Source organism: Protopterus annectens, chromosome 14.part0 (genome assembly GCF_019279795.1).
Source record: "Protopterus annectens isolate FY-2018-M chromosome 14.part0, PAN1.0, whole genome shotgun sequence".
NCBI classification, from domain to species: Eukaryota; Metazoa; Chordata; order Ceratodontiformes; family Protopteridae; genus Protopterus; species Protopterus annectens.
The window spans coordinates 181,857,436-181,879,872 of record NC_056748.1 but is presented as its reverse complement, the minus strand read 5'-3'; the positions used below and the strand labels follow the sequence as shown (position 1 = coordinate 181,879,872).

The following is a 22,437-nucleotide window of genomic DNA, read 5'->3' as shown; positions in this document are numbered from 1 at the left end:
GGTATTAGGCTATACAAGTCTAGCCATAACAATCCCCTGGATATTTCTTCCCACAATATTTACTTCCCTGAACCCCTGTCTAGCAGGGTGACTGACATGATCCCCAGGGAGAATTTCCTATCTCCCATACAATCATCAAGGTTCCTTTTGAAGAGGGCCAAGGAGGCACTCTGCTTGACATGTATGGGCAGACATCATCAGAAATGTTTGACAGTAATTTAAGAACCATCTCAGAGAGTGAGTCTGCGCATTTTGTAGCTTGTCTTGAATCTGAACACATCCATCTTCAGCACTTCTCATCTGTATTTGCCTTGCTCTGTAAGTAAGACTTAGATCATAGTATCTCCCTTACAGATAGATAGGAATATAGTAAGATCAGTCTAGATGTTTTCTATATTTATGTGAGACTGTCCTGCAATGTTGTTTTAAAATATTTCCTGTGATTCTGAACTCTGTTGTCACTGTGTTGAGTTATTGGGTATTGTTTTGTGCTTTTATTATTATTAAATATATTTAAACCTTTTAATTGTGGCTGGTTTGTTTAGAAATATTTAAGTACTCGCATATGTATTTGGTGACACTGTACAGGCCCATTCTTAAATAGCCTTGGCTATGGTCACACTTACCATTTGGATAATAGTAACATTACACAGTAGAATTGGCCACCCTTTGGGAAGGGCCTTACAGTGGCTGATAAGTAAGGGTGGTTGGTGGCAGGGATTACTACCTTATAGTCTGGGAAGAAGAGGGCATAGCTAGTGAACCTGTGCCAGCCTTCTCCATGAGTGTCTACGTGTTTGTATATAAATCAAATCTCAAAGTAAGCGTTTGTGTGTCAGCTACTTGGGCAGGGACACGAAGCACTGGTTGGACAGAGAGGATGCTGGAGGTTTTGGCTTGAACACTCGGCAGAGATCTTAACCCTATAGCTGTGCCAGTGGGGAGTCTTATTGGGGATCTGGAGAGAGAGGGAAAAAACAGCCTTAGACTGACTGTGATCCCTGTGTGCTCTTAGGGGAAAAGTACAGTTGTGTATACTTACCATAAATGTAGATGCTCGAGTTTTTTCACTGTTGCAGTCATTACATTTGGGTAATCTGCTGGCAGGTTGCCCTCAGTTGGCCTGATTTCCAAAGTCTTGGGTCCTGCATCAGTTGCTGTCTTCTCTTCCATGACGCCAGGTCGTCAGGGGTATAAAACATGCAGCCGACTCCATTTTCTTTAGTTTTTCTTGCCCCCGATGTCAGGTGCCCCCAAAAAGGTAGCAATATTATACAGATATATAAATACATGCATCAATATAAACTTTACCTTCAACTACAAACAAATACACCACATAGGTTGTAGAAGATAGAGAAGGAAAGATAAACTGTAGAATGACGGGGATGGTGGAAGGGTAACCTGGACTGCAACAGTGAATACACTCGAACATCTACATTTATGGTAAGTGTACACAACTGTACTATGTTCTTCATGTTTCACTGTTGCAGTCATTACATTTGGGTAGAATCACAAAGCTATGGTTGGGAGGCTGGAGCTAAATAGCATTAGGTGCGGCTATAAGGCCCTGCAGCACTGCAGTGGCAAAGCCTGTCCTGGACTTAGAGTAGAGAGGCAAATGGTAATGTTTTGTAAAAGTGTGATCCAAGTAGCAGCCTCTTGAATGTCTTTGGTTGGTACTCCTCTGATAAAGGCTGCTGAAGTAGCTGCAGCTCCAGTGGAATGAGACCTAATGCCCTTGGGCACAGGTTTACCATGGTGTAAGTAGCAGAAATGGATGCAGTGGCTTATCCACTTTGAAATTGTCTGCTTTGAAATAGCCTTCCCTTCTGATCCTGCAGCATATGACACTAGTAATTGCTCAGTTTTTCTTAGAGCTTTAGTCCTGCTCAAGTAGAATCTTAGCTGTCTGTGTACGTCCAAGGAATGCAGAATTCTCTCCCCTTTGTTCTGCGGATTTGGATAAAATGTTGGCAGATGAATTGTTTGGTTAACAGCCACACTGGAAACCACCTTAGGCATAAAAGTAGGATTTGTCCTCAGAGACACCCTGTCTGGGTAAAATATGATAACAGGCTCTACAGCCATGAGGGCCTGTAGCTCTGAAACACTTCTTGCTGAAGCTGGTTCAAATGGAGGCAGGGTGAACTTTTCCAACACATAATTGAGGCTCCATGCAGGTAATGGTGATTTTCTATGAGGCCTTAAATTTTTGGCTCCTCTAAGATACTGCTTTAGTAAAGGATGAGAAAAGATTGGTGGCTCTGTATTGTAATGAGCCGAAATGGAAGAGGCATGGATCTAGATAGGCCTTTGTCAAGCATCTCAGTTAAGTATTATAATATCTGAGGAAAATGTGGTTCTGCTGTATCAGTTCCTTGTGTTTGATTCCAAGCACAGAATCTCTTCCATTTGTCAGCATAAGATTTTCTAGTACTAGGCCTTCTGGCTTCCAAAATGACATCCATCACAGCTTTACTGAGAGGTGTCATTTGTATTATTACACGATTAGCCATGCTGCCAGGTTCAGGGTCTGTAGTTGATTGTGCAGGATCTGATTGTTTTGCTGGGACAGTAGTTGTGGTCTTTGAGGCAAGGTCCAAGCTGGGTGTTCCTTAGGAATGGGTACCAGTATTGGCGGGGCCAGTCCGGGGCAATTAATATCATCTTTGGCTTCATTTGTCGGACTTTTAGAAGGACCTTGGGTAGAAGAGGCAGAGGAGGAAAGGCGTAAACTGACAGGTTTTTCCAACTGAAGGATAGGGCGTCCACTTTCCATGCTTGTCTGTGATAAGTCCTTGTGCAGAATTTTTTCAATTGATAATTTTGAGGAGAGGCAAACAGATCTATGCCTGGGCTCCCCCATTTCTCTGTTATCATGCTGAAGACTTGTGGATTTATTTTCCACTCGTGAGGATCCATAAGGTTTCTGCTTAAATTGTCTGCCAGAGTGTTTTGTTTTCCTGGCAGGAATTCAGCTTGAAGATGTATTTGGTAGGTCAAAGCTGTGTCCCACAGTGCCATGGTTAATCTGCAAAGGGGGTATGAATGTGTGCCCCCTTGCTTGTTTATATACCACATGACTGTGGTGTTGTCCGTCTTTATCAGTAGTTGTCCTGGCTGAAGTCCTTGAAAGCTGTTAGGGCATTTTGAACAGCTAGCATCTCTTTCTGGTTGATGTGTAGATGCATTTGTTTTGGTGCCCATGCGCCCTGAATGCATCTTCCTGCCATGTGGGCCCCCAGGCATAATCTGATGCGTCTGTTGTTAAGGTTTGGCTGGCAGGGGGTAGAGTGAAAGGCCGATCCATGTTTTGGTGACAGGCCTTTGCCCACCATAGAAACTCCTGTTGCAGGCAGGGAATGAGAGGAATCACTGTTTCCAGACTGTGTGAATGTTGACTCCATAAACTTTTTAGCTACCACTGAAGTTTCCTCATATGCAGTCTTGCATATGGAATTAGTAGAATGCAGGATGCCATGAAGCCCAGAGCCTGCAGAATTTGTCTTGCAGAAGACTGGATTTTTGTTGCCATCAGTCTGAAGTAAGTAGTCAGTTGCCTTTGTTTGTGTGGCGTGAGGTAAGTCATCTGGGCAGTTGTATTCAAGCTTGCACCCAGGAATGTTATCTTTTGAGAGGGTACCAGTTGTGATTTCTTTTCATTTATTGTGCACCCTAGCATGTTAGAAGCCTTTTTACAAATGCCAGGTGTCGTAGAAGAGTGTCCTTGTTCTCTGCTTGAATGAGACAGTCGTCCAAGTAAGGATATATTCGTATACTTCTTTGTCTGCAAAATGCAATTACTGGTGCCAGGCACTTTGTAAAGACCCTGGGCGCAGTAGATAAGCCAAAATGCAGTGCAGAGAATTGGTAATGCATTAAACCAGCCTTGAATCTGAGGTATCTTCTGCCCGACTGTCTTATTGGGACATGCAGGTATGCCTATTTTAGGTCTAAAGTCACCAGCCAAGCATTCTTGCCCAGCATGAGCAGAAGGTGCTGTAAAGTGAGCATTTTGAATTTTGCAATGTCCAGGTATGTGTTCAGAATCGATAAATCCAGTACTGGCTGCCAGGCCTTGTCCTTTCTGCGTACCAAGAACAGTCGAGTAAAAACCTTGTCCTTTTTCCTGTTCTGGTACTGTCTGAATGGCCCCCATATCCATGAGGGACATAACCTGTTTCTGTGCCTCTGCCCATTGTTTTTTTGGCAGGTCTGGCCACCAATTTGTCATTGGCAGAGTGTGAAAATAAAATCTGTATCCTTGTGATATGATGTTTAGTACCCACACGTCCTGGGTTATTAACTGCCAATTTTGAGCAAAAAGTGCTAATTTTCCCCCTATGGGTGCTGCCAAAAGATAAGTGCTTGGTGTAGGCAGAGGGAAGTCATTGGGATTGCTTTCTGTAGGTTTGTGTTTTATCTCCTCCAGATTTGGAGGTGGATGCGCCCCACTGCTTTGACCTGTAAGAGTCTTGCGCCTGGTATCTGGAACCCTTAGGGTGACTGGATTTGCCCCTTTAAGCTCTGTCTGACACAGGAAAGGACCATTTTTTTGTAGGCCAGTGTCTACTGAATCTGGGTGGCTGCACTTGTAAGAAGTCTTTAACAGTTTGCATAGACTTAGCTATGTCTTCCATTTTTCTTTAAGACCTCTTCTGCCTTAATACCAAACAAAGAATCATGCTGTAAAGGTGCATCTAGCAATTTAGCGTTAACAGGGTCAGGCAAATTTTGTTCCTTTAACCAGGCATACCTCCTAATCACAGATCCAGTAACTGCGGCCTCTAAATAATCAAAACCACATTGCAAAGTATGCTTTCCAACTTGTTCAGCTGCATGCAATAATTCCTGCAATTCTTTATTTTCTGCACATTCTGAAATCAACATAATTTTCTATTTCAGCAATCCCATAACATGCTGTTGGTACTTAAGCATATTAAATTGACAGTTTAAGGCCCTGATTGCTAGTGTTGCAGATGTATGAACCTTTTTTCCCCATCTGTCCAGTGCCCTTGAATCCCTGTCAGAGGGGGGTAGGGTTTTTTGCTGTTGACTCCTTAACTCCCTTTGGACCCTGTGAAATAGTTTCAGGATCAGCAGCAGGGTTTCTAAATAAAAATGTATGTGAGTCAGGGACCCTGTAATATCTGTCAGGCTTACTGGGAGCCAGGGGTAAGGAGTCAGGGGTCAAGCTTGACTCCAAAACACATCATCCACAATGTCTTAAACATGGGGAATGGCCAAAGGCTTGTGCTGAGGGAGAAGAAGGAAATCCCTGAGCCTCTTTTTTAGATTCTGAGAAGTCTTGACTCTCCCAGTGAAAATGCACCCTCAAAGTATATAAGGTTTCTCCAAAAGAATAATCCTCAGGAGGAGATGCAGATGGAATAGACTCCTCAGCATCAGAATCCTCATAGGGAGGTATAGATAATTCCTCATCAGAAGAGGAATCAGAAGAAACAGAAACCTGATCTGAAGAATCTTAATCAGTGTCTTGCCTAGGCCTCTTATATGGAGGGGGATGGGTACCCCTGATCAAGGTAATAAGGTCTTCAGCCATTTTGATCATCTGTTTTTTAGGCATGGAGGCCTGTGCACGTGGTTCATGCATCGTTTTTTTTAGTTTTAGAAGTTGCTTTTGTCTTTGGTTTTGCAGCTGTCGGTTTGATGTACAAATGTTGAAGTCTGAAAACACCCTCAGAAGCCAGTGCCTGCTCAGCGGCTCCAGACCCATCCGAGGGAGATGCATCCGTTGGTCCAATACCTTGAGTATCTTGCGGCATACCACATGGGTGTCGGTAGAGGCCTGCGACTCGAAGGTAGTGGGTATCAGGGGCTGAGAAGGCACCTCACTGAGTACCGGCGAACCGGCGACCGGCTTAGGAGAAGCATCGTCGTTGGTTTTGGATCTCGACTGCATTTCTCTGTCCTTTTCTTTGCATTTTTTTTATGTACTCCGGTAGTCATATTGCTATCAGACGACATTTCTGGGTAGTTAAATCCGTTTCCAAAATACTTTGATGCAAAAATATACCGACGCTTAATAGTGCATTGGTTAAATCTAGCACAAAACCGACAGCCAGGCAAGATGTGATCAGGGCAAGTAAGGAATACAGTATAAATGGAAATCCTTATGAGGCATTTGCTTCCCACAAGTAATACAATTATTAACTTTTTCTGACATTGGTAAAAAGCAAGAAAAAAGTTTCCCCAACGGGGTACTTAGCTTTAGTGAAGACTTTGGTTCTGAAACTCATACTCGAATACTTCAGTAGTCGACTGACTGGGCACTTGCGAAATGCTTCTGCTTCGGGCACTGCGTGGCAAGAAATACTAAAGAAAATGGAGTTGGTTGCATGTTTTATACTCCTGACGACCTGATGTCATGGAAGAGAAGACAGCAACCGAAGCAGGACCCAAGACTATGGAATTCAGGCCGACTGAGGGCAACCTGCCAGCAGATTACCCAAATGTAATGACTGCAACAGTGAAACAAGAAGAACATCTGTACTTTACTGTGTGTGTACTTGTCATCCTCCAATGTGCACGTTCTTCACTGGTGTCAGTGGTGAGGATTGATGCTCCTTGATTACTAGGCCAGTGCAGGTGCTTCACAAAGGGTACTCATGCATTTTCTCTGGGAGATAGGCAGAATGGCCCTCATCAAATGGGTGTGCTTTTCATTTCACTGTAAGGCAGTACACAGCTCTGGGACTCCATCTCCTTCCACATTCCATTTTCCACTCGTTACATGTTACACCATTCCTATAGCTTAAATTTCCTAACTGTTCAGTAGCAGCCTTCACGGATGCCAAAAGTATGGACAGAAAGCCTTAAAAGTTTTTATCTGAAGAAGTCAACTATCAATCTGTAGATATTCTCTACCCTGCAAACTAAAATCAGAGCAAGGGTGTCTAGGAATCCAGCTGCCTAAACAGCAAAATAAACATGGGAAAGTAGGTGCTAGTGAGCAGAACAGAGCAAAATGCATTCAAGGGCCAGAAGCGTGTGAATAAATTAAAGTGTATCACAATCATACTTAACAAGAATATTCTTTAAAAATGGATGGATAACATGAAAATACTGGAGCATGGCAAGTATTAAATATCATTAAATGAATAAGACTTACCGAATCATCTCTGACAGACTGTGGCCAGCCTTCCCACACCTGATGCCGGACAGGAATGCTTGTCAAATCATAAACGTTTCGTTTCACCTGTGAAGATGCACATTTTAATAGTTTACCTCACCCACTTGCTTTAATAAATAAATTTCTAACTCAACTGAAGAATCCAGCTTGTGTACAACAATAACAATAAAAATAGTGACCAAACTCAGTATTCACTATGGCACTTTGAATATACATCATTGTATGATAATGTAATTAAGCCCTCAAAAAGATATGATTTTGCATGATTGTCCATGCACCATGTGTTGACATTGTTTTAACAAAGTTTCATACAAACAAGCCAACAAAACATGTGTTTTTCCAAATAATCAAAGCCAAGAATTTGCCAGATGTTGACTTGAGGGACATTAACAACTAAGCATTGAAAAATAATGATACTAGATGATTTTAAGGGTGTAAAGGTCATCTTTTTCTATGGGATGTTTAATGTGGTAGAACTAGGAATTTTATAAAGAAAGTAGCATAAAACAGTGAAGAAAGCAGGCAGGTGGCATGCGGTATTTTAAAATAACTTCAGATAATATTTGGCATTGCAGCACATTTCTCACTGGAGCTGACACATTCTCCTATGGATGTTACTGTAAATGGAAAAACAAAGATTAAAGAGACATGGCTGGTAACACAACACTATTCTATAGCAGCAAGATATTAAGCAGCGACATTTTGCTTTGCTTTTTACAACGGTGGTAAAGCAACAAACAGGTGTTTAAACGTGTGTAAAACAATGAATTGATGAATTAAAAAAAAAAAACGTGTGCACTGTTGGGCAACACACTGCTGCTGGAGCAAAGAGATGAAATAAAGCTAGACACTGCATTTTAAAAGCTCTGCAGAAAGCAACACAACACTTTATTGATGGATTAAAAAAGAAGAGACAAGTACCATTACAGAACAGTACTACTGCAGGTTGACAAGCCCTAATTTAACATACCCAGTGGGGAATGGAGGTCTCAAGGGGAGCTGTGACATTTTGCATTGCACTTTATAACAGCAACAAAGCATTAGATATGACAAAGTAAGATACTGCATTTTGAAATGTCTGTAAAAAAAACAATCAACTGAAAAACTGTTCAGATGCATTACACAAAAAGATGAGTAAGACATTGTTAGCAACATAGCACAAATATGCTAACTACTGCCAAAAAGCCCTCTTCGGGGGTGCTCCAACTAGAGCTGTATTTTGCATTGCACTTAACAGTAACAGAGAAGTAGTACACACAATTTTAAAATACTTCTAGAAAGCAAAATTAATACATTTGGGAGGTGGAAGGGGGAAGGGTCCAAGAGCCCCTGGACAATGGTCCTAGCAAAGGCTAAGCTAGACCTAGCATTCAAGAGGGGCTTACAGGTCGGCAATTTGAGTGAGCATGATCAGCAATTTAGACACCGAATGTATTAGATCTGGAGGACATGAACAAAGAGAGTAACTGGACGGAACCCTTTTTTTTTTTTTTTTTTTTTGAGTAAATGGATTGATAACTTTAACGATGATTCCCCTGTAATTAAGGACAACAGTTGTAGTTTGGGATAACTTTCCGTGGAACAGCAGTTAAAAGGTTTGAACAAGAAATTGTTTAAATATAAATCCCTTCAGAGGGACAACTATTTTCTTTGTGAAAGTGTCAGACGACAACATGTACCTAAGGGTTTATGGCTATAGAAGTTCCCCCATGGCGCTAAGGATGATACGCCATTCTACATCTAATTAATGAAACATTTTGATAACACAGGTTTAGAACTTACTAAACTTTTGGTGAGGAAGAATGACAGGAGAATGGAGACTCTGAGACAAGACATTTCTTCCCTGGTCACTTCTGTCACAAGTGATTTACTCTTTCCTTACCACCGAGACCAGTATGACAGGGTGTTCAAGAGGATGGAAAAGAAGATGGTTTCCATAAAGAATACAAAGGATAAAAAACTGAACAGGGACAATGTCAACTATGTTACTAATAGAATATACTCCAAGACTCAGAGTTTTACACATTAACGGTCAGCAGACTATTACCCGTGATAATGCTTATAAGGAAGAGGTCGCTGTTGAAGCCCTGTTGGAAGAACCAGAGTTGAAGTGCTTCAGGAGACTAGCGAGCAAATACAGGATGAATTCAAGGAATATGATTCCATCACAAATGGGGAAGAAGAACTGGAATCGAGGAAGGAACAGACAATCTTGGATCCATCAACCGGTATGGTAAATAATATCAGGGGAGACATTCAAGCAGATGTTCATCATGAAGGCAATGTTTCTATTATGCTCTATTTTAATTATAACACTTTCAATTACATTGAATTAAACTACCATAGCCTAATTTTCAAAGGCTTTTTCTTTTATACCAACAGGCAGGGCTAATATTATAGACACGTTAACTGATTTAAAGATATTTATCAGGAATTTAATTTAAGTCTACTGTTTGAAAACGACTTGAATACAAACTTGGACAAAGGCATGTTGAAACGGAAGAGTATGTTTAATCCTCCAGTTAGTCCAGTTTTGAACTTCTTTGAAATGACTTGTGAAAGGGAAATTAGGGTGTTGTTAAACAACAGAAAAAGAAGCAGTTTTATTCAACCTGCCTCCATGAGAAAAAGTTATTCTAGATGAATTTGCATTTAACAAGAGCATGAAACCGGAAAAGGTGGAGCCATGGTTTTGATGGACACGTTTGACTATATAAATAAGATGTTTTACATATTGAATGACTCTAGTACTAACCAAACTGTGTCTTTAATGAAATTACAACTGCATACAATGCTATCAATTTATATTTGGAGGAATTACTATTATATGACGTAATTTCTGTTGGGTTACTGCAGTTCCTGCAGGATGAGAACCCCCATTTTGCCCAAGATTTTCAGTATACCAAAAATACATTCTAAGTTACATAATCCCCCTTTACGGTCTATTGTCTCTGCAGCAGGCTCCATTACAGAACCCCTTGGCAAAATATACTGATGGAAAACTAAAAATATACTTACTGGGTGTGAATATATGTTGAGGGATTCATGGGATTTTGTTAACAAGTTAATAATGTGGCAGTGATGACAAATGCTTCCTTATCACCATGGATATCAGAAAAGTGTTTTCTGTTATCCCACATGACTTTGGGTTAAGGTGGTCTGGTGAAATATTACTTCAATATGACAAATTTTCAGTCACTGCCATAAAACTTATTAATGAATTTATGGAGATTATTCTTAAGTATAACTTCATTTTTTTTCGAAAGCGAGTACTACAGGCAAATACAAGGAACTACTATGGGGGGCTACATGTGGCCCCATTTTTGCCAATGTAGTACTAAAATGGAGAGAGAATAGCACAGTGTTTAAAATGTATAAATTAAATTTTTGTCACAAATACTACCAACAACTGTATGACCTTTTCTTGTTATGGCAGGCGATTTGTCAGAATTCCATTATTTTTTTCTGAATTGGAAACAAGTACTTTATTTTTGAAGTTCACCACTCATGTTGATAGGCAGATCATCCATTTTTTGGATGTAAGAGTTTATAAGGGGAAAATTACAACCTTGAGATGTCTATATATAGAAAGCCAACACAGAGTAACTCTTTTTTTACATTTTAATAGTTGTCATCCAGTGCATCAAAAAGGGGGTTTAATTAAAAGCCAGTGGATCAGGATTTCAAGATTAATGTCCCAAGATGATGCTTGTATAGAAGAGTTAGGTAAACTGAAGAGGATGCTTCTAGAGAGGGGGTATCCTGAGAATCTTATTGAAAAAACATTAAAGAAATGAAGTTGAGAAATAGTAGATACTGTACCGTTATTATTAAGAGGTTAAATTATATAAACAACAAGGGAATGACACTTAACGATGTAGGCAAGATCCAGGTTATTTGTTTTTACTTTGGATCTTACTATCATTGTACAGTTTTGACAAGTTTATTAAATTTATTCACCAACTGTTTCCAGACCTGTGGGTCGGACGGGGTCAGATCTTTTAAATCTAGTGTTACCAGGAAAATTACATGAGGAATACGTGGTAACAAATTGTGAAGTGACCTCACTTTGAACTTGAGCACTATGGCAAACAGGTGTAGGAAAGAAAGATCCTGTACTGGTCTCTTAAGCATTCACTTTCTTTGTCACTAAAAATATCCTTAAATAAAAACCTTTCCCAACCTGGGAAGAAGAAGAAACTGACTCTATCACTCCATGGGACAGCATGTGTTAGAGGACAGAGGGAAATAAAGGAGACTGGTCTGATGAATGAGGAACTACCCGCTGGGAAGAGGGATTTCCTCCCACTGCCATCTATAACCTTGATGAATGATCTTCAGAACCCATTTGTTTGAAACTACCGGTTTCAAAAGAGAAAACCAGAGATTCAGACTTTATTGAAGGGAGGGAAAGGTCCCTTAAAAAGTCATTCTGACTTGTTGAATTGTACTTGGTTTTGAGAGTTCCTAAATTCTTTTTGGACCCCCCCCCCCCCACCATTTCCTCTTAACCTCCTGCCAAAATTAGATGAAAGGTTAGAAAATCCCATACAAATTTTGGAAAAGAAGGACTGAAGAATATTAGAGATTCCCTGTATCAATTTACTCCTGCCATCACACTTTTTGATAATCTCTGCAGCACAGGGACTTAAAATTAAATCTCTATCCAAAGTAGAATTTAAAAATAAAATCTAATTTTTCACATCATCTGGGAGGTTCTGAGAATGCAGCCAGGCAAACCTCCTCAAAACAGTACCAGTAACTATAGCCCTGGCAGAAGCATCAACTGAGTCATACACACACTGTAAACAATAAGCTGTGACTTGTAAAATGGAAGTAACTAAATTATTTAAAGCACATTTTTTCTCACAAGAAGAAACTACAGATAAAACATTCCTCATACTTTCACAATTTGTCAAAATAAACTTTAAAATACAAGCCTGACAATTCAAAATTCTGAAAATCAAAGTCGCAGAGGTATACACTTTTTCCCATAATTATCAATAATTTCCCCTTTCTTGTCAGAAACAATAGGACTGGAGTGAACCAAATAGTTAGCAGCAGTAGGATTAACTAAAGCTACAGTTGCTTGTCAGGTTTGGGAAGAGTGCATAAAAATTTAAAATGGACTGGTGGTTTGTTCCATGACCAAGCTGAAAATGGTGCCCCTTCCCTGGGAGAAGCAAGAAGCAAAAGCTGGTAACATTTAAAATCTTTAAAAGTGACGTTTTTTTCTACACAAAAACACAGTAAAACGTACTTTAAAACAATTACCAGCCAAAAATATCAAATAAACACAATTGGTTGGAAATGGCTTTAAGTAACTTTAAACAACTTTTAAACTAACAGTGAAAAAGTATGCTCCAAAACTCAGAAAGCTGTGATGAAAAGGTAGATTTAGAAGACACAGTTGCAGGGCCAGACATTGGAGACTGCTACAATTTTCATCAAATGATTTGTTTTATCTGTTCTTTTCAGCCTTATTTTGCTGCTCTGAAGATAATCTATTTGTGTCCTGATGTTGTTTCATTAAGCCTCGATGCACTGATGTTGGGAGAAGGAAGGTCTATTCCAGGCATTCACAACTAGCGTTTTCAGCCATGCTTCATCATGAGAACTTTGCAGACTTGGAGATTAAGTTACTTAGTGAAAGAACACAACACCTGTAAAAAGGTTTCATTACTTTTGCTTCGAAGAATGAAGAATGAAGGTCCATCTGCTGATCTGCAACTAAAACTACACTTGCCACTACTTATCTCCAATTAACTCTTCTTTATGGCACTCCCATCCTTACTAACCTCGAGGGTTCACAAAAATTGAAACTTGGACAATGCTATAACAAAGTTGCTAAATTTGCAGAACCCATTACTGTATAGCACTGAAAAGCCTAAATTGGTTAGAACTGCCACATCAACTAACATGCACACAACTTTTTACTACATATAAAATTTTCCAGTGTCCACCTGACTGTCCAGCAATAAAAAACATTCAACACAAAACTATGTTCGCAGTTGGTCATTATGATCTAGTGACCAAAAACTCTTGTCTGACTATTAAACCAGCAAATCTGCTGGGCATTCCCTATACTTGTACAAGGTTGCTAAGACCTGGAACTCCTTACTTGTATCCATTAGGTCTACACCCACCCTCCCATCTTTCAAAACCACTCTGCATTATTTCCTAGCTAAAATCTGGCTCTGTTCTTGCTAAAAACCAGGATATCATATACTCCTAAATGTGAATAAGTACCTTTTCATTCCTTATACCTCCTTACTCTCCCTTCTTCATCTACTTCCTTACTGCTATCTAATTCTCCTCTCTGAGTTTTTCTCTAAATGTACCATAAGCCCATTTTCCCTTACTTCATATTGCAATTTTTATTTGTATTACACTAATTTATTAATTTCTCTTCAAACTGTCTAAGATTTCTCTAAATATTAAATGATTGTCATACACCTATTGATTCTAAACAAATGTTTTTATATTATGTCTAACTTGTTAAAATTATTTAAACTGCAGATGTTTTTTTTTATTTCTGAAGATTGTAAAATTATTTTTCTTAAAATGTTTTATAATAATTTGTAGCTTTTCTCCCTAGGCCTCGACTGAAAATGGGCTTCTACCCAGTTGGACTCTCCCAGTAATCAAATGTCAATAAAAATAAATAAATTTCATCTTATGGACTTCTTATGGTTTGTTGAACTGCGCTGAACCTTGGGCTATATGGCAGTCTATGTCAGCTCTCAGCCATACCAAATTCCTTAGTAAATGCCGGTTTTGAGGGCAAAATATTGGGGTGCCACAAATTCTTACGTGGCCCCTTTAATTTCTGAATTTCACAGGGTTTTTTTTTTTTTTTACTTTTCCTGACGTCATCACATGCGCGATGACGTCAGTATGACTGCCAAGCTATTTCTACTTAATTTAAATTTACTGGTCCGCGGGTTACCGGATGGGCTGTGAATATTATTGCAAGAAGACAGGCTCAGGCATCAGCACGAGTGCCGAGCCATCTCTACTTTACTTTACTTTAAATTCATCAGTCTGCAGGTTACTTCTCATTTTATTTATTTATGTATGCACTGTGAGGCTCCGATTCTGCAAGTGTAGTGTACTGCTCCAGATGCAAGATTAGAAAATATAAGTGTACATCTCGCTCAACTGCTACAACATTTTAAATATGTGTACCTTGCTACTGTACTTGTTGCATGGTTAGACAATGTTCAACTGCTTTAGTGTACTGCTCTCACTAAAGGGCTTGACCCTGTAGGTGGTTAAGTTCTTTCTTGACCAAGTAAGGTTAATTATTATTTGACATGCTCAAGTAAGGTTAGTTATTATTATTGGACATGCACTTCTCGCTCAAGTACTTGATTAGTTGACATGCTCTGTAAGGGGTGTATGTGTGTGCTAGTTAACCCTGCTGTCTTGGTCTCGTACAAGTGTCGAGCCATTTCTACTTTACTTTAAATTTGCTGGTCCGCAGGTTACTATGCGCTGTAGGGCTCTGGCTCGCAAGTGCAGTGTACTGATTGCCATTCAAGTGTAGTGTACTGATAGCCATTTCTAATTTACTTCAAATTTACTGGTCCACGGGTTACTATATACTGAGATGCACCTGTTCTGCAAGTGATGCAATATCTCGCTCAACTGCTACAACATTCTGAGCGTGTGTACCTCGCTACTGTACTTCTTGCATGGTTAGACAATGTTCAACTGCTTCAGTGTATTGCTCTCGATTAAGGGCTTGACCCTGCAGGTGGCTAAGTTATTTCGCGCTCAAGTAAGGTTAGTTATTATTATTTGACATGCCCTTCTCACTCGCGTACTTGGTTATTTGATGTGCTCTGCTTTCTTGGTCAAAAAAGGGATGTGTGTGCTAGTTAACCCTGCAGTCTCACTCTATAGTTGTTATCTGGCTCAAGTGCTAGTTAACCCTGCAGTCTCGCTATTTAGTTATTTGACATGCTCTTTTCACTCGAGTGTGTGTGTGTGTGTGTGTGTGCATGTGTATAAGAGCCTAACATCTCTACTCATGCCACCACTCATGATTCTAGAAGGTTCACAGAATGTTTGGCAAATACTTTGGTCTGCTCCTCTTCAAATTTGTAGTTTTCTGGCAAATCAGTGAGAAATGAATTCACTACATAATGATAACCATTGAGTCTTCTTATCTTTCAGGAAATGCAAGGTAACACAAAACATTTTATTCTAGCAACTTTCTAAGATTATACAAGCAATGTTTAAAATGTGCCCCTGGTTTTGTGCCTTTGTTCCCCCTCAATACATTTTGGCTTTTTGCTGCATTGTTCTTCAGGGGGAGAGAAGTTTAGTACTGCTTATGCCGATTCTGTTTGTGTTGTTAGTAGCACAACAGGTAGTACACTTGCTTTTGATGCAGAAGACTGTGGGTTCTACTCCTACAGTATGTAGATGGATGGCTGATACTGTACTGTGTTGTACTTTTAAAGGAGGTGGATGCTGCAGTCTTGAGAATGTCGTCTTTGGCGGAGATTCCTAGTAACTATGAACCTGTTATCAGTTTGCCTTCCATTCCCTATTGCAATATTACTAGCTTATCAGTTTTTTAATGTAACATAAACAATTTATCCTTCAAGTACCTATTGCCATTGATTTGTAGATGAAACAATGAAATATAAAGTTGTTTGCTAGCAGCAACCCTCTTCATTAGTTACAGATCTATATAATGTGGAATTATTTAGATGACTTTTGCATTTTCTTTGAATGTGGGTTTCAATGAACGTGAGTTTCAAAGGCAGAGACATTTTAATGCTCAGTCTATTTTCATTGTGAGACTGTATTGCTTTGTTTAGCAGATGTCTGTCAGTGTTTGTGCTATAAAATGTAAAGTAAAAGTTTTAAATGAAATCTAAATAATCATTGTTGATTCAGAAGTAAAGCAGTACGCATATTACAGTGTTTATGGTAAATGGGGTGAAAAAGCCAAGTAATGGGACATTGGAATGGCTGCAGGTGGGAGGGCTGTGTATGGGGGCTGCATTCGACCATGATTTTGTGAGAGGGGAAGGGTGGCAAACTCAAAGTAGCCCCGGGCAGCACAAACTCTAGCTACGCCACTGATCAGTAAGCCATGAAGAATGACTTTTGGAGGTCCTAGCAAACTATAATATTCTTTTGCTAAGATTAGAATACTGCCGACCATTAAATACCCTACTTTTACCACAAGACCCACATGTTGCAAGTCACCAAAAGCAAAATCCTAAGGTTCATCATCATCTCCCTTCCCAGTTAACATCACTGCTACACATTTAAAAAAAAATGGTTACCATTTACTACAGGGTCTGGGGCCATATGTCTGTTCTTCGGTTTGCATTTGAAAGTTGGCATCCCACAATTCCATTGGATTTTTGATGTTTCTAGGTTGAGAGGTATGGTCTCTATGTTTTCTTGGAAAAGACAGTTTGGAAATATTGACTCAGTTCTGGAACAGGATTGTCTAACTAATTTAAATATCAGGACATTATTTAATATTCACTTTTGAATTCCATCTTTGTACTGGGCAGCTGACAACTGTAACAGACTATCATTTATGGTAGTGGTTTCTACATTGTAACTGCTATTTTACTTTTACAATTTTTTTGTCAGTCTTTGATACATTGTTGCAGTTTTTCTTAATATATTTACTAAGTTTGGCAAGAACTGTTTTTTAGCATATCAATGCATATTTTTATAGTTTTTTTTTTGGTAGTTTATTTGTCATTTCATCTTGTTTCAGTATTAGTTTAATGTTAAGTGCTTAGGTTTAAGCACTAAAATAAACGCACTTGGAACTCTTGTTTAAAAGTGCAGTTACAACTCATGACAGTCTGTTTAAACACAAACTCCTAGTTTAAAAACAGCTTACAAGTACAATAAAACAATGATTCATTAATGTATTTCCTCGAAGGAAACGTATCTGCTCATCAAAAGAACAGCACAAAACAACCATCAATCCTCAAAAGCCCGCAGAAGAGCATTCACTTCAATGGTAGGAAAGCTCTGAAGGGCTTGGCACCCAAACTTATCTTTTTAGTCAGCTCAGCTCAAGCTGTCACTTGTGTAGCTAACAGTGACAAAAGAGTCTGTTAAGGAACACAGAAGTATTCATTTATACTGTTTTGCTCAACAGACAGTGAAAGCATCAGTGCTTTGCACAGAGCATGCTAAAACAAACCGTACTGGGGATATTTTTTTTTTTTTTTTTTAATTAACAGTGACTTTACAATGTTTATTAACAAGGTGTGACTGTACAATGACAAGCAAAATGTACTATGAGCTGCTCTGGTGGTTGTAGAAGGATAAAGCCCTAACTACAGTCCATGTGTCACAAGTTGGAATAGCAACTCGGACATCTGACAGAGTGACAGGGATGGATGACGATGTGCCTATCCTGGAGTGGGAAGTGGTTAAACAGGTTTCACCCTTGATGTCTCTGGTGGAGGTTGGGGTTTATACAGGGTAGGGCATGTCTAGGAGGGGAAAAGGATGGCGGCAAGGCTGAGGTTCCGAAGAGGAGAGGGAAGAAGTCGAAGACTCTTATTCCACACCCTCAAACCAGATAACGGGGGGGGGGGCAAGGGGAAAAAAAAAGTAGATATAGGGTAGCACTGCCCCTCTGTGATGCCTTTAAGATCCACTGTCAGTTCCTATCAAGAACTGGCATTAGTCAGGACTTCCAAGATGGCTGCACACTGAGTAACAGCTTGTTTCTAGCTCTCTCAGTGTGAAAACAAAAACTCAGCAGAGAAGGCCATCAGACATGTATTTACGGGTAAATTTCAGTAACTGGCTAGCACACTGCCTGGATGCCAGGAATAAAGAAATACAGAAGACTTGGAAAAAAATCAGCTACAAAAAGTGAGGAAGAAACACTGACTGGGGAAAGTTTTGCAGCTGTTCAGCAAAAAGCAATGCAACCACCAGACATAACTTCCAATAGCCTACAGGAAGATATACAGCAACTGCATACAGACTTGGTTAAAATAAACAAAACACTGTTGGAGTATATCGACACAAAAACAAAAACTGGAAAATGGAAGTAGCTTTAAACAGATATTCAGATAAGATGATAAAGCTGCAAAAAGCAGAGGTCAAAATGAAGAAAAGGCTGGCTGAATATGAGACTGCTCAGGAAGAGAAGTTTCAAAAAATAGTAAAATTAGAGGACACAACACATAGAAAACCTGAGATTTTCAGCTAAAAAAGAGAAGCTGGAAGGAACAGACTACATTCATTTTATGAAAGCACAGGTAAGGAAATGGACTGGTATTCCACAGCAGGAGTTGTTAGTTGGAAAGGCACACTGTGTGTATGTTCCAAACTTAGCTATAAGAAAGCAACCTAGACCTTTAATAGTAAAGATGCAATCCTGCCAGCAGAAGGAGTTGTTTATGACAAAACTATGGCAGAATGACAAAATACTAAAAGTGGGAGACAGCAGAGTGTTTGTGAAGAATGATTACTCATTGTACACAAGGCAAAAGAGAAGTAAATTAATTCCACTATTCAGAGAATGTTGAGATGCATATGTGGGAGATTCAAAATGCTGCATCCACCTGTCTTTAAGGTATTCATCCCAGGAGGGACAATCATTTTTTGATGAAGTGCATGCTAAAAGTCTGTCCACCAAAACGTGAGCTGTGAAACAGAATGAGATTCTGCTTCTTGTTCCTGTGGTAATAAAGACCTCAAAGAGACTGTACTTGTGAAATCTTTTCCAGTATTTCAAAGGAAAATTTTGGAGAAGGAAGGGAGCAAGAGAGTTGACTAGAAGAATCGAGAGAATGTTGGAAATCAAGCAGAGACAGGATTTGAGTGATGGAGAAGAAAAGTGATAAAACCAGTAACTTAATGTGGGATTACAATGCAATAACTATATTTGTGAAATATGACAGAACAAGGGGGGAGAAATCTAACTAAGTAAAGAAAACCCTTTGCTTTCTTAACAGTACTATATTTGTGGTGCATGGTTTTCTTTGCATGCTCTTTTTAAGTGTAATGGAGATTGTAAACAGGTGGTGGTGTTTTTCTTTTTCTCCCCTCTTCACTCATTCTTGTACAGTTTTCAGAAATATAGGCAATGCAGTGAAACAAGGAGCATGGTTAAAAAGGCATGACAAAGTAAAAATGAATGTGCTTTTTTATTCTTGCATATGGAAATGCCTGGTTTAAGGACCTTAGATTGATTAGTTTTAAGAGAGAGCAAGTAAATGAAAAATAATATTGAATATTATGAGGCATTTTTTCCTAACAAATGCATGTATACTCTATAACAATTTTGCAGCTGGTCTTCATGCCTCCATGGAATACAATCTGATAAAGAGAAAAGTACAGTTGTGTACCTACCATAAATGTAGATGTTCAAGTGTATTCACTGTTGCAGTCATTACAACTGGGTTATCCTGCTGGCAGTCTACCCGCAGTCGGCCTGAATTTCAAAGTCCTGGTCCGGCATCGGTTGCTGTCGCCTCCTCCCTGACGTCAGTACGCCAGGGGTATAAAAGATGCAGTCGACGCCATTTTCTTCAGTTGTTCTTGCCCCAGATGTCAGGTGCCCCCTAAAGGGTATGCTAAATTATGCCAATAAACATGCATGCACTAAAGTAAACTTTTCCTTCATCTATAGGTTCTACAGAATAGAGAAGTACAGATAAGTCCCAGCAAAGGAAAGGGGGATGGTGGGAGGGTAACCTGGACTGCAACAGTGACTACATTCGAACATCTACATTTATGGTAGGTACACAACTGTACTATGTTCATTGTGTTTCACTGCTGCAGTCATTACAATTGGGTTGAATCCCAAAGCTAAGGTTGGGAGGCTGGGGCTAAATAGGATTAGGAGAGGCTATGAGGCCCTGCAGAACTGCAGTGGCAAAGACTTCCCTGGATTTAGAGTAGAGAGGTAAGTGATAGTGCTTTGTAAAAGTGTGCACTGAACTCCAAGTTGCAGCCTCTAAGATGTCTTTGGTTGGTACTCCTCTGAGGAAGGCTGCTGAAGTGGCTGCTGCTCTGGTTGAATGGGGCTTAATACCCTTAGGCACTGATTTGCCATGCTGCGAATAGCAGAAACGAATGCAGTGGCCTATCCACTTTGAAATAATCTGCTTTGAGATAGCCTTTCCTTGTGATCCTGCAGCATATGTCACTAGAAGTTGTTCAGTCTTTCTGAAAGCTTTGGTTCTGTGCAAGTAGAAGCGTAGCTGCCTGTGAATGTCCAAAGAATGCATAAGTATCTCACCCTTATTCTGTGGGTTTGGATAAAAGGTAGGTAAATGAATTGTTTGATTAAGGGCCATACTGGACACTACCTTAGGCATAAATGTCGGGGTTGTCCTCAGAGAAACCCTGTCAGGATGGAAAATGATAAAAGGTTCCACAGCCATGAGTGCCTGTATGAGACTCGTCTTGCAGATGTTATTGCTTAGTGCAGAGCTGTTTTCCAGGATAAGAATTTTATATCAGCTGTAGAGGCTGGATCAAAAGGAGGCAGTGTGAGTTTTTCCAAGACATAATTGAGGTCCCATGCAGGTAATGGTGCTCCCCTTGGAGGTCTTATGTTTTTGGCCCCTCTGAGGTACTGCCTTAGTAATGGATGAGAAAAAATAAGAAGTTATGTACCTACCATAACGTTCCATGTTAGTTGTCTTCTCTCGCCTTCTTTCTTGCTTGATGGGTTCGGAGCCGATCCCTCGGCTCCGACTCGGCACTTGCTAAGCTCGAGAGTCTCTTTTACCAGCTCGAGGCAGCCCCATATCCCATGATGCAAGGCAGTAAGTACCCAGATCTCGTTTGTTGCCAAAGGGCAATAATACCAAGCATAAAATACTTCCCAAAGGAAGAAGAAACTTACAGATGGAAAAAGGACCAGGTCTGAATGGTCTTTAGCATAATAGTTTCTTATACAAGGTCTGTCCAGGCCAGGGGGAAGGAGGGAGGGTCGCAAGAAAGAAGGCGAGAGAAGACAACTAACATGGAACGTTATGGTAGGTACATAACTTCTTAATGTTAAGTTGTCAATCTCGCCTTCATTCTTGCTTGATGGGACCGTCCCTAGCACCTCTATCCTGGGTGGCTCAATGGAACAAACTCTTGAGGACTGTAGAGCCAAAACTGGCTCTGTCCCTGGAGGCCAAGTCCAATTTGTAATGGGAAACAAAAGTGTGAGGAGTGGCCCAAGTGGCCGCTGCACAAATAGTGTCCAAAGGAAGTCTAGCTTGAAAAGCTGTAGAAGTAGCTAAACTCCTAGTTGAATGTGCTTTAGGTTTTGAGCACAGCTGTTTTCCCCTGAGAGTATAAATTTCAGTGATGACCGAAGAAAGCCATCTGGACAAAGTCACTTTAGAAACAGGAAGGCCTTTTTTATTATCCGCATAGGAAACAAAAAGTTGATCAGATTTTCTAAATTTTTTTGTTCTGTCCAAATAATATCTAAGTTGACGGTGGACGTCAAGATAATGTAGCTTTTGTTCAGCTCTATCTGAATAGTTAGGAAAAATACAGGAGATCAATGGATTGATTCAGATTGTTCTTTGAAGCGACCTTAGGTAAAAAGGATGGATTAGTTCTCAAAGATACTCTGTCTTTGTGAAAAACCAAATAGGGGGGTCGAACCGAAGAGCATGAAGTTCAGACACCCTCCTGGCAGATGTAATAGCCACTAGGAATAAAGTTTTCCAAGAAAGATATTTCAGGGAACAAGAAACAGCTGGCTCAAGGGGAAGAATCAAGGATGTCAGCACTAAATTTAGATCCCACTGAGGAGGAGGATTCCTGATTGGAGGCTTTAGTAGGAAAATTCCTTTCAAGAAGGCCCTGCAGAGCCTATGGGACATAATATTATGATCTGCTATCCCGACATGAAAATTAGAAATAGCAGCCAATTGAACTCTGACTGTGGAAGAAGAGGAGCCTGCATGAAAAATCTCTGCTAAGAAGTCCAGAACTGCCTGAACAGGGGCAGTAAAAGGATCAATATTTTGGGCCTTAGCCCAATAAGAGAAACGCTTCCATTTGCTTGTGTAAATCCTCCTGGTAGAGGATTTTAGTGAAGCTACAATGATGTCTCTAACTGGGTTAGAGATCAAAGGAAGCCTGGCTAAGGAAGGAAGTGGAGCAACCATGCTGTGAGGTTGAGAGAAGGGATTGACCGGTGCAGCTGACCGGATTGGTGAATCAGTAGATCTGGCACTGGGTCCAGATGCCACGGCTGCACCAAAAGGTGATGATGGAGGAACGGGAACCAAACTTGTCGAGGCCAGTAAGGG

General features: G+C 40.1%; 1 protein-coding gene across 3 annotated transcripts in view; it reads right to left on the bottom strand.

Annotated features, from left to right (window-relative positions):
- FAF1 (Fas associated factor 1) overlaps positions 1–22,437 on the bottom strand; it is a 5,915,525-nt gene that overhangs the window by 3,859,991 nt on the left and 2,033,097 nt on the right. For all 3 annotated transcript variants that reach the window (XM_044055943.1, XM_044055942.1, XM_044055945.1), the window contains exon 8: positions 7,133–7,219. In XM_044055943.1, the coding sequence (XP_043911878.1) occupies positions 7,133–7,219 (87 nt within the window). The remainder of the gene's footprint in view (positions 1–7,132; positions 7,220–22,437) is intronic.